The 13816-nt window shown below is 34.6% G+C and overlaps 1 protein-coding gene across 14 annotated transcripts in view; it reads right to left on the reverse strand.

Moving 5' to 3' along the window:
- LOC128693219 (plasminogen receptor (KT)) overlaps positions 1-13816 on the reverse strand; it is a 47402-nt gene that overhangs the window by 16546 nt on the left and 17040 nt on the right. For 6 of the 14 annotated variants that reach the window (XR_008407695.2, XR_008407694.2, XR_008407692.2 and 3 more), the window contains exon 6: positions 8232-8279. The exons of the other annotated variants lie outside the window; for them this stretch is intronic. Coding sequence is in view for 2 of the 6 variants with exons in the window: in XM_053782728.2 (XP_053638703.1) it covers positions 8274-8279 (6 nt within the window). In the remaining 4 variants the exon portion in view is untranslated. The remainder of the gene's footprint in view (positions 1-8231; positions 8280-13816) is intronic. 14 annotated transcript variants of the gene reach the window in all.

Consider the following 13816-nt stretch of genomic DNA (forward strand, 5'->3'; position numbering starts at 1 on the left):
AATCGTTTAACTTACTTGCTACACTGTTAATGCTACACTTCATCGCTGGCTGGTGCTAAAGCCTTTATCGACTCGTGCTGCTTTAGTATTGTACATGTCGTAGAATCACTGAAGAAGGCACATTCTCTCCTCTCTCTTCCTCCTCCACTTTGGTACTTTGCTACAATTTCTTTCTTCAATTCTATCGTGTTTCTCACTTTCTTTACCAAAGGGCTGCCACTATGATGTTTCTTTGGGCCCATGGTGGCTTATTTCACAGTCACAATCAATAAACAAGCACTAAACACAATGAATTTATCGTGAAATGTTTGGATGAGTGAGCAAGGTAATGTTCACTTGAGGATAAACAAAGCTAGACTGGCTCCAACTCGCTGAAACTCGGGGCAAAATTTAGCTGAAAAAAACGGTCGAAACTCGAAGTGACCGATACTCAGGGTGGCCGAAACTCGGGGTTCCACTATACCATGAAAAATTAATACAGTGGCACCTTGACTTACGAGTTTACTTTGTTCTGTGACCCAGCTCGTACACGTAACTCAATTTGCTCGTACTATATCAAATCAATTTTCCTCATTGAAATTAACTGAAATGCCATTAAGCTGTTCCAGCAGAATTCCTGGCTCTCGGGAGTCAGGAGAAAATACTTCAATATAATGCTAATATCAACTCTATGGCTTATTCATCTATCACAACTGATCTAATGTGACATAATAAACAATATAAATAAAATGAACATGAACAAAATGTGTCATTATGTGACAAATGGTGACGGCCACTCCTGAGGTAAAAATAATTATCGCTCTGACCATATCTTCCCATTCTTGCCCTTCTGAGGTTTTATTATAAAAGAAAACAGTGTGTTTGTGAGGCTAACTGCACTAGATCATTAGTTTCATGAGGAAAACACTGAAACAAAAGCGATTTTTTTTGGACTTTTTGTTCCTGAGTCAGGAGGCCAGCCTACATTTTGGGTGATTATCTCAGAAGTAAATCAGCGTAAATGCCTGGTGCCTTGTCTGTGAGATGGCGTGAGGCACGAAGTACATACTATGCTTGTACTGCCTTGCCAAGTCAACTACATGCACACCTTGCTCGTGTTTTTCTATGATTTCATGCTTTAATTCAATGGACATCATCCTCCTCTTCTTCTTAGCACTGTTCTTTGCACTTACTTTCTTAAGACCAATGGTTAGAAAAAAGAAATTTGGCAAAACAACTGCAGAAAATGCAAGCACAACACAAGAGAGATGCTTCCATGGCGAGGTAAACGTGTACTGTTGTGGTGTTCGCTGCGCCAACTAGTGGCGGTGTATCTGAAGCTCGCTCGTAATTCGGATTTTAGCTCACAATTCAAAGCAAAAAATCGACCGAGCAACGGCTCATAACTCGTAAAACTCGTAAGCTGGGGCACTCATAAGCCAAGGTACCACTGTACATATATTTGCACACTTACTGAGATTTTAATACTGGGTGTAGCATCCTTTACTCTTAATCATGTCCCTCAGCTGTGCAGGAAGACTCTCACACAGATTCTCGAGGGTTTGGGGAGGTATATTATTCCATGCCTCGTGTAGAGCAGCCTCCGGCCGCAGAATGGAACTGATATCTTTGCCAGTAAACTTAGTTTCACTGTTGACCAAAGATTCTCAATAGGGTTTAGGTCTGGGGAATTGCCTGGCCAGTCATTAAAGAACCTCACTTCACAGTCCTTAAGCCATTGAACTACAGATTTGGTGGTATGACACAGTGCACTGTCCTGCATAAAAACCGTCAACACTTGTCAAGCGCCTCAGGTAAATTGTCACACAATAACTCCAGGTAATTACGTATACTGGTTTTTGGGAAGCACAATCAGTTCAACACTCTGAGCACTGAAACACCCCCAAACCATGAGTGAGTCTGGGTGTCTGGTGGTCCCACAGGTGTAGTGTGGGTCTAGCAGGTCACAACCTCTGGACCAGTACACATATCCCCCATGGTTGCAGGTGACTGTGAAGGTTGCTTCATCGCTCCAAAGTACTTTGGACCACTGTTGAGGATTCCAGTGAAGATATTTCTTTGCAAACTCCAGCCTATGTTTCTTCTGTGGCTTGGAAAGGATCGGTTTCTTAACCTGGTGGTGACTACTGTAGCCCAGTTCTGACACACGTCTGTTAACAGTTCTTACAGACACCTCTGAGAGAAGATGTGGGTTTTCTTTCAATTCTCTAGCAGTTATCTTACTGCTTCTTTAACACAGTTAAGGTACGAACTGATGTCTTCTTCGAGGGGCCAGGCCAAGGTTTGGCAGATGGTATCATGACACCGCCACCAGCCTTGAAACGCTACACCCAGTTCCTGAGTTCTCACACATACCAACGTTCTCTATTTCTTTCGTCTGGTGCCCAGCTTTGTGAAACCCTATGATTTGAGCTATAGTTTCAGGTGTTAAAGACTTCCTTTTACCCATAATCAAACATGTATAGCCCCAAAACCAAAGGGAACACCAGACAAAAGCTGGGGCGGATGAGAGACAAAAGTGTAACATTTCCTCTCACCACGGAAGCCACATGAACACTGAGGAGTCACTGTGGAGTGTGGCAGCAGGTCGTGACATCATGCTAATGGCTGCTACCCGGCATAATGCACTGACAAAAAAAAAAGCCCTGCATGGTAGGCCTTTGATTTTAATCATGGCATTATGCCGGGGCACTCACCCAACAATGCCATGACTAGCACTGTACAATGGGGGAAACTGAATAATAATAATAATAATAATAATAATAATAATAATAATAATAATAATAATAATAATATCATCATAACTAATGGTGTGGTAAAGAGTAGTATCACAGTGGAAAGCACTGAAGCCATGGTATGACTTCAAGTGTTTCCGAAGGCAGGGAAGTGGAAGGCAATGTAATACGTGGGCTGGGAAAGGAAAGGGAAATAGAGAGGGTAATGACATTTATGGCTACCAAGATCATTCAGCGCTGTATAATGAGAGTGGGAGTAACAGCAGAGGAAGAGAGGTAGAAATTTCAAGACAAAAAACAAAGGCAAAAGAACAGTCAACATCAGTTCATCAATCACTGCTTGTCTAGAAATCATAGAGGAAATCTACATTAAATGTGTGACCTGCAGAGAGAAACCTGGATAGAATAAGAATGTCAGGTCAATGAAGGAAAGATTGAAAAATCAAGGTAGCATGCTCTCTGCTGAATGAAACAATCTTAAGCTCTTGGACTGATAATATTACCTAACAATTCTCAGAGTTCAGTCTAGTGCCCTTCCACGAGACAGCCATATAGGAGTCAGGTGTGACCAATGAGCAGACAAAAAGAGTAGCTCCCCCAACAGATAGTGATGAAAGGAGGATTGCCAGATTCCCTTACTGTGAAATACAGAATAAAAAGGCACAATACTGTGATGGTGTTTGACTAGTCAACGGTCCAAGTTGGACTGAAATGTTGTCACAAGTTCCTTTTTCTTATGTATGGGTTATCTGTGTATGAAATGCAGTGTATGTAAGTACATAAGATTGGCCTTAATTTTGGTATGGCCAGAGACTCGGCAAAGGAAAACCCCTTTAGTGTCTGCTGACAATGCAACACAACCAACACTGAAAGTGAGTAATGAGGGAATGAGAGGAATAAAAGAGCCAATCCACTTAAAATATGCTTTGAGAGTCCGAGACTTCAACAGACGATGAGATAGACATGGTACCAATGTAGATGACAGAACTGAGAAAATTGTACAACTCTGCTGTGAAAATCTTAGCTGACTGCATAATCTTTGGATTGTGCAGTCATAAGAAACAACTGCATATCCAACTCCAACAGATGATTTGAAACAATTGGTGTACAAAGCAATAGCATCAGTGTGAGATTAAAAAAAAAAAGTAAACACAAGGCTAATGCAGAGAAGCAAAGACTCAGGAACAAAAGTGGAAAAGAACCATAGATTTCCTAAAGTGGGAAAAAGGGGTAGAAAGAAAATACATAGCAAAGGGCTATACAAGGATTTGTAAGAGCAAATTATTCTTCCTTTCTTGTACTTTTAGCCTTATTAAATAACTATTTTTTATAGCTACAAATACAACCTGTAACACGCTGATTTTTCCAACCTCATATTTCTTTACTTTTCAATAACCAGGAACATTTTCTCTTACCATAAATTCTTCTACATTAAGTGCTTTCTTAATTCTTTAAGTAACATTTTCTCCTATTTATTGATTTCTATTTGTTGTGTAATTATATATTTTTTTGATTTCTTTAAACAATCAACTATTAAATGATGTATCATTTTTAATGTGTGCACATGTATGTATTTATGTATGTATGCATGCACAACTGAATGTACACAAATGTTTGTGATATGAAACACAAATTTTCTTTCATGAGGACTGATTAATGAATAATGAAGCCAAATACAATTTAACAATATTTCTTAAGGGATTAGAATTTGTTATCAAGTATGGTACAATTATAGTTCTTCTGAAGAAAATTTAGATAAGTATTATTTCTCAAATATTATAGATTATTCAATGAATGAAAAGAACCCCTCTTTGGTTAAGTAAACCAATCAAATTCTAAGTGATTGCACATCATAAAAACACAACAGTGAATAAAAACGTACCAATAGTGTGAAGATGACACATTACAAACTAAATGAACCTTCATTAAATGAATGAAAAGTGAAAGACATTTGCAAGAGACTGAGTGTTGAATAACATTCACCTAGATACACACACTGTTGCATGAATCTCTTATAATTAGAGAAGAGAGAGAAAAACTTGAATACCAAGAGGAAGCACCTGGAATAAATGAGTTATCACCTTTCAAAAAATGCCGCACTGGAGAAAAAAAGAAAGACATCTAGATTGCACAAGTAAGTGTCAGCCTGATTTTAATACATATTTAAACATTATATAGAAAAGACCACACACACGAATCACATTTTAGAATACATTCAGATAAGGTTCTACTATTAACAGCCATGCACACAAAACACACTAATTCAAACATTTTACATAACAATAAAACTACAAATTAAAGAACTCTTTTAAATGCTCTACAAATTTTAATCAGATTTAAATTAACATCCTATCTTGCAATGCAAAATCTAATTTAAAAAATATTTGATTACTGGCATTTGGTTTATTCTTAAAATAATATCTTGATTTTTTATTTATTTAGCATAGAAATTTATAAAAAAATTTAAAATTTCAGATACTGTATAGTATTTATAAAAACTATTTGTTCATGTGTTTGATCAAATAATCATGTATGGTTAAATAATCAAGTACTGCAAACAATAGAAATGAGAACCTTTGAGCTGTTCATGATATAAAACTAATATTTTATCAGTAAAGTTAAGTTATCAAAGAACAGTTGTGACAAAAAAAAAAGAAAAAAAAAAGTGCTCTCAGTATATCGTGAAAGTAATGAATTGTGTACAGAGTGTTGGGGAGTGAGCAGGCATCCATCCTTACAACTGTAAGGTCACCAGTCTGGTCATCAGTATCCCACACACAATTAGTTTTAAACTTAGATTACATTTCTGTCATAAGCATGTTCCTGTGTGAGGTACATGCCTGGCCATTATTTACAAATATTAAGGGTAATTCTGCACTGTGGAACTAAGTGTAATCTCAAAATTCTATTTGCAGAATTTTTTGACTGCTGCAAATGAGCACTACAAAAAGTTTAGTGAAACAGTTTGAGCTGAAGATAAGAGCAGCAAGACTAAGACTGCATACTAATGGTCCAACTTCAATTTTTTTTTTTAGTTTTACAGGCGTGTTATTATGTAGTAGACAAGCTATATTTACTTGTTTGAGGAACATATCACTAGAAATTGTGATGGGAAATGTTTTTCCATCTTGTCCGTATAATTACAGATTTCCGGGAGATGCAACAAATAATGAAAAACGAAGAGTAACGTACATTGGCCAGAAACAAATTTTAAGATCTACTGTATCTTAAGATTTAGTTCAACTCTACACAGTATAAAGCTGCATGAGGCTAGGCAGCTGTAGCTTACGGAAGTTCTCATAGCCAATGAAAAGACTATGTTTACACTGTCACCCATCCAGTTATTGGCCAAACCTAATGTGAATTAATCTGACTAAATAATAAATACAGACACAAATCCAGAGCACCAGACCAACAGCAAACACAAAATACAGCATATGTTTTTTTTTGGGGGGATTATGGTAAACTTTCAGAATGCAGACAAATTCAATTATTTTTTTCTGAGTGAACATAGTTGAGTTTTCCTGTACAATCTACAATAACTTGGTAAGATTATTCCTTTATACAGCACTGTACTGCATACTGTTTAATTACAAAAGAGATCAACGGCACTACACATGGGTAATATTTTGTAAATTAGAATGTATAACTACAATAGGCCTTTTGTCTTCTTTCAGGGTACAGATTGGCCTGAATTTTGTCATAACCAAATGTATAAAAAAAAAAAAAACAATGCAAGCTAATTTTACTGATCAGAAAATAATAAATTAAAATCTTTAAGGAATAGATTATCAGGTAAAAACTATGAACCTCTTATTTTGTGTAATGTATGGTATCAAAAAAATATTATATTCCACTACCAAATAAACTGGCACATTCCTTCCCTAAACTAATGACAGCTTGTATTTGTTAAAACATGCTTAAGCAAAAAACAAAATTGCCTTGTCCTAATAAGCTGATTTTATTAAGATAAATTAATGAAACAATGATGTACAAAGAATTAAAAAGCCTCATCTTTTAAACCAAACTGGAGCTCACTTTGTAGTTAGTGCTATTGTATCAAGGTTATTTTTTTAACTAAAAGCAACACAAAATAATAATTACTATTTATGCAATCAAAACTAAGCACTAAAACCCAAAAGGGTAACAAAAATAATGGAGGATTTTTTTTATTCTGTGTAGTACATTTATAAAGATTAAAGCCCAAATTAATTTTAATATGAAAATATTCATACATCCGAAAGCTATTTTAAAGTCCGCCAGTACTACAATGCATAAGTTCATTTCATTATGGCATTTCTGTACTTCTCAGCTATCAGTCTGCCGTTTATAATCACTCTTATCTATTTCTGAGAGTGATGTTTACGTGATTTTATCACACAATCTTCACTGTCATCCATTTCCAGAATATATTTAATAAATTCTATCATCAATTCATCACTATTTTCTCAATATATCTAAGTGTTTCTGAAGGGCTTCATAAGCATTTTATCACAATTTCATTTTTTTAAGAAGTGTTATACATTGTAATTAGTATGCCTTTCATAAATCTCATACAGAATGTTTATTCTGTAGACCAGCATTTCATAAGGGCTCCTTTGCTATATCCAAATACAGTACATGCAGTCAGCCATTCAACTGTGTCTGCATAAGCTTAGTGACCATCACAGTATCCACCACCAACGTGGTTAGTTGCTTAGGCAAGCAATTAATTTCCGAGGTCCAACTGAGCTGCATTACCTTTATACACAACAACCAGGATCAGAGTAGAGAAACATTTCACAGTGCTCATTCTGCACCCATGATACACACATTCTGTAAGAAACTTGTGGCTGTTGAATTCACAGGATAAAGTGCAAAACTTATATTTTCACTGGAAAACGAGGGATGCACGGTTACCCCACCCAGATATATAGAGTAGAACAACATTTTATACTGCTCTAGGCCAGCTGTAGTAAAAATGGGTCATATAACAGATGGCTGTATAGTGTCAATTTTTTTTTTTTAAGTCATCACTGCCACATCTCATTTGTAGAGTTATCACTCCTGAAGCCCTTAGCTTAACTAGGTACATGTTAGCTAATTTCAAGGATGATTTTCATTAATCTGCATTTTTACTTTTCATCAAGTTATATACTGAACCGACTATCTTTCTGAAATTAGTGAATTAGTCTGTGTACCATGGATCTTCACAAGAGTAGAGGAGCCTAAAATAACAGTCATCCATAAACTATTCATTGAGTATGTATATAATGAGAAAACCTGTGCTGTAACTTGAATTTACAATATTTTTCTTACAAATACATTATGTACATCTTTTAATGCTCAAAATTACTTTAAGTTAAATAATTTAAAAAAAGGAGGTTTCTTGGGCTACCAGAATATAGCAAATTAAGGGGTTTAATTGGATATAATGTTAATGAGAAGAGCTGGACAATAAACAATGAACTGAACTAAGTAAACAATGAAAGTGGTTTAGTTAAGTTGAACAAGTACCTAAGTATGCTGGTAAACAGGAGATGACAAGTGTGTGCTGGGCTAGTACTGAAAATAAAGGAAATTATACTTTAAGCACTTACACAGCATTTCAGATACCTTCTCTAGAAAAAAAATAAAGTGTGTATTTAAATCAAACTAATCTAAGAAATACTTAAAAGAAAATTATATTAGGAGAATTTACAGACTTAAAATGAATGAGAAATGGTCTAAAATTATATTACTTGTAATATTATATGATAATGATATAACTTAGAAATGCACCAAAAATAAATCATCCAAGAATACAATTATTCACTGTATAAAAAAAATTGTTAGCACAATCAATACCCACAGAAATATAATAAAAATACCATAGTAATGAATTATTCCTTCTATGAAAATTTTTATTTGTTTTATTTTCAATCAGATCTACTTTTTATTAAAAGAATTTATGAATATGTATTAAAAATGTAATTCACATTATTCTATTTATTCAGATCTTTTCTTGAGAAAATGATTACCTACTTAACTAACTGGGTTTGTCTAACTTTTATTGTACATGCATAGCAACTTCTAAAGTATAAGTAATTACTGGCAAGGGCCAAGAGAGAGTGCATTAACAAAAAATTTAAATATCCTAGCCTATTACTGGGATTACATTAGCTTTAGTAATCAATAAGAGTCAATGCTAATACTCAGGAAATTAGCTACTTCACCCTCATAAAACAAAATGATTCAGACTAAGATAGCCTTGAAGAATGCAATTCACCATAGTGACTGGAACAACTCATAACTAACTCACAAGTTGGAAATGTAAACCAAACAAAGATGGATCAGAACACCAATTTTCATTTCCTATTTGAGAGTACTGAACAGATTAACCTTTTCTATACATTAAGAGAAAGACTATATGAACACATTCAATAAGAAAATTATAAGTGGATTTATAAAATGGTAACCACAAAAGCACAAGTATATTAATACTATATTCTCTACTATTACCACTGCCTTGGTAAATGTTATAAACAATGTATAGTAATCAACTACACAACCTCATTTTATAAACAAAACATGCAATAATTTAATACTATAACTAAGAAAATTCAAAAGATGCCAAAAGTCCATAAAACCATTTAGTCCCTTGGCTAGAGCTTTAATTTCAAAAGTTTTGCAAGAGCAATTATCAGTGTACAGATGAGGATGACTATCAAATTTACACGAGACAAAAAGCTTATAAAAGGTTCTCAGGACCCTCAAATTAAAGTGCCAGTTATATTTTCATATAAGCTCTTCCTTTGCAAAAATCTGAGATATTGAGACACCATTTCAAAGATTTTTTTCTTAACATGTATTTTGAATGTATAGTAGATCCTCATTCATTGTTACCTTATGTTGCATATCACTCTGGCATTGAGCTAAGTGAGCTTTCTATAGTACACCAAAATATTTACCTGGAAAGTAAAAATTTCTTAAAGAACATGCCAAAATGCCTCTTATATGGGTACAGGGCATTTCTAATATTGTCATAACGTCCAGAAGGTAACTCACCTCCCATTCCTCCACAACCTAACCCCACCATACAAGCACTCATGCCACCACAATCTACATTACCCCCCCAACACATGAGAACCCAAGCCACTGCAACTTACCACCCCATCACATGGGTACCAATGCTGCCACATGAGCATCCACGTCACACACACCCAACCCCTCAGCACACGAGCCCCCAAACTGCTACAACTTACGCCATCCCCCACCACATTGGTACCAATGCGACCACAACCTACCTCACACCACATGAGCACCCACACTACCACAACCCACTCCCCCCTCCACATGAGTACCCACCCTACCAAAACCCACTCCCCCTTCCACACAAGTACCCACACTACCACAACCAAATATTTTTAATGAATATCCCTCAGCCATTCTCATCTCTGGATATTAACCATTCCATCAAAGATGACCATTATAAAAAGGCAGAAAGAAGTGGAAGTGCTAGATAAACTTTGAGGTGATGCAAATCAGATGCGAGTGTGATGTGAATGAATCAAACTTTTGCATAATTTGAAAGCAAAATAAATGCAAAAAGTATTATGTAGGATATGTAGGTCAATGCAACTAATTGAAACAAAAGTTACTTAATTTGCAGACTGAGGAAACAACACAGATTCTTCCCTAAGTAGTCAGATAAGTTTTTTTTTTTTAATGTGTCAGCAGGAAAGAACACCTTTGCAAGACTGTAAACTTAATGGTGATGGTTTGACAGTTAAGAGGTGCAGCAAACCTCAATTTTTAATATTCTGCCAAGAATGCATCTACTGACCATGCAACTAATGACCACACATATGGTAATCACACAGCAGGTGATCAAATAGCTGCTGGCTATTCAGCTGCTGACCCCACATTTGCTAGCCATTCAGCTGGTGACCACAGCTGTTGACCATGTCAAACACATTCCTATAGTTGCTTAGAAGGATTTTCACCAGTTGAAAAAGAATAAAAGTTTTTTTTTTTTTTTCAACAAACCGGCCGTATCCCACCAAGGCAGGGTAGTACAAAAAGAAAAATGAAAGTTTCTCTTTTTAAATTTAGTAATAAAAGTTTATATTATTCCAAATTAAATAATTAAAAGTTTACAAGTCACTCTCAATGTCGAGAAGCCTCTTTCACAGGTGTTTGAATAATTACTATATTGCTAAAAAAATATATTTTTAATTAATACTGCACGCATTTACCACTGTAAGCATGTTTTTCAAACATAACAAAATAACTTAATGAGAAATCGATAGGGCATACATGACAGTTTATCTGAGTCATATACCATATGTAATGTTAGTAAATGAAAAAAAAATGTTAGAGGAATCAGTAACTAGAAGGGGTAACTAACACATAGTTTTATTGTTTATCAACAATTAGATGGAAATAGACAGTCTATTACTAATAAGATCAGGTAAAGTAGAACTACACTTCTTTATACACTACTTGCCCAAAGAGCATCACAGTTATGTAACTTATGCAGTCTAAAATTCTTACGCCAAATTTAGTCTGAAGACATGTTTCAATTTGTGATGAAGATAAAACGTTTATACACTTTTTAACATACACGACATTAAGTGTTAAATCTTCAGCAACAAATTCACATATATTTTTGGAGTAAACAGATTTCTTATATATCTATAAATATTCCAAATATTCTAATGCTGGAATACAGTGTATATATTGAAACACTCAAATATACAATTTACATTTATGGCCTGAATGTGGGAAGACATATTGAGGCTTTAAAACACACAAGTACACACAAATATATGCTTGTCAATGAAGAAAAGTGTATACAAGGTGTTGATGATAGTAAGGGTAAGCAAAACATCTGAATATTGGCAAACATTAATATACAATTTATGAAAGAAAAAATCAGTATTCTTATTTTTTCATTTTTACGTACTACTTGTCTTATGAACACTGAAGAAAAGCAAGAAACCAACCGGACCAAAAAATTTATCAGAGTTTAATTTATTGAACACAGTGTTCTCACCCTTCATAGTTGTACATAAATACTGTATTGCTTTTAGGCCTTTTCTACCATAGTTAAAATAATGAGTTTACCCTTATCATTGGCAACACCTCATTATCACTGTCAAGAAGTCAGAAGAGAACAAAGACCAATATGTTCCAAAATATCATCAATATCCTGTCAACAAAAGTTTAGTAATCTCAAGGCATATAAGATCCAAAAGCAGCAATAGTATATATTTACATGGTTGAACCCCTGTATCCATGGATTTGGTATCCGTGGTTTCAATTATCCACGGTTTACTGTGGCCCAAATATTACCTTTAATTTTGCTTAATATTGGCCCCAAAGTACAAAAGTAGTGACGCTGGCAGTTTTTCAAAGCCAAAGAGAAGCTGTAAAATGCTTTCCATCAGTGAAAAAGTGTTAATTCTAGACTTATTTTGCAAAATTTATCAAACTTTATCATGGGCATGTACGTAAACGAAAAATGATTTATATATAGGGTATGCTACTACCTATGTTAGGTCTTGGAATGTATCTCTCGTGGATACAGGGGAACTACTGTATTTTTTAATGCAAGCAATACAATGAAATTTATTTAAGGCATGAGAGCCAGGAGGCTGCTCTAGGATTTGAGGTTAGTATAAGGCATTCGAGTCTTTTTTGATGAAGGATGAAGTGCAAACAGATAAGTATTCTGATATGTGAACCTTATTTATCAGTTTTCTTGCAATGTATCTTTTTACTTCATTTACATTTAAAATTTGTATTAAAAAAAACTGGTGCATTTATCTATATTTTATGAAACTGTTCTTCTCTATAACTGGATAGCAATCATCTTGAAAAACAATTCTAATGTAAGAACCCTGAAAATCATCTTATCTATTATTAAAAATTTTAATTTTTAAAAGAGAGAAAAACCCATGGATTTCATTTTTAATTCTTTGATAAAGAGATTTCCAGTAAGATATGAATAAAGCTTAAGATTTTTTTTTAACACAATGGCCTTTTTCCAAAAAAAGGCAGAGTAACCAGAAGAAGGAAAATACATCAACCATCTCTCATGACCCTAGCTATCTTTCCATAAATGCAAAAATACTCTGCAGCAGCTGAGAACCAGGTTTTAGGGTTAGTCTTCAGCCTATTTCTTCTTTCTTTATTCTACACATCACTCCATTATCATCAGTAGTGCATGGAAGCGATACTGTAATGATTATGAAGCTAAATCTTTGCTACAAAAGCCTCATCTCGACTAAAAAGATCTTAACTATGACATGTCCTGCTCCCAGTGCAAAAGCCATATCTTCGCCACACTCACTCTACAGCAGAAGCCTCCTAGATTAATGCTACTGCCCATTCCATTTATTTGAAGGTAAAGTGTATCTATTTAGCTATATCTTTAATGCATTATTCACCCATGGAAATCCCCTTTCTTTAAAAGCAGCCAAATGAAGTTTCTTCCCCATGCATTTCAAATGGATTCAGATGTTCTAAGAGACTATTAGTAGAGCAATGCAATCATTTTGCCAATGAGAAGCGTTTATTGCCATTGTGTTCAGATTAATAAAAGAATTTGGAGGCTGGTTGGTGTATAAGTGTTAAGCAGTTACCATTACCCTTCACTGGGAAACAAGAGCATATTAAAAGAATAATGAGCACCATCAGGAAATACACAAAAAATAAAAATATATTAAACAGAATATAAAAAATAAATAATACATAACAATTTTTTACCCTTCCTAAGAAAATATAATGTTTGTGTTCAATATTTTTCTTCTACATATGAGACTTTAAACGAAACAAGTATTTTCCTCAAAAAATAAGACAAGTAAAGCAAGATTTATAGATGAGCAACAAGCCTGTTTTTAGTTTCAATGAAATGCAGATTTACAATTTTATTCTTACAATTTCTGCAACTAAACTTATCTTTACCCTTGGAAGCACTGACAAGCCATGGGCTTCCAGGACCCAAAAAGGTATACTGTATTTCCTTACCCATAAGGCATTTATATATGAAGCATTTCATAATACAATCTAAACTACTCATATAATCCTATAAAAGTACAGTGCGATATTATCAATAC

Source organism: Cherax quadricarinatus, chromosome 28 (genome assembly GCF_038502225.1).
Source record: "Cherax quadricarinatus isolate ZL_2023a chromosome 28, ASM3850222v1, whole genome shotgun sequence".
NCBI classification, from domain to species: Eukaryota; Metazoa; Arthropoda; class Malacostraca; order Decapoda; family Parastacidae; genus Cherax; species Cherax quadricarinatus.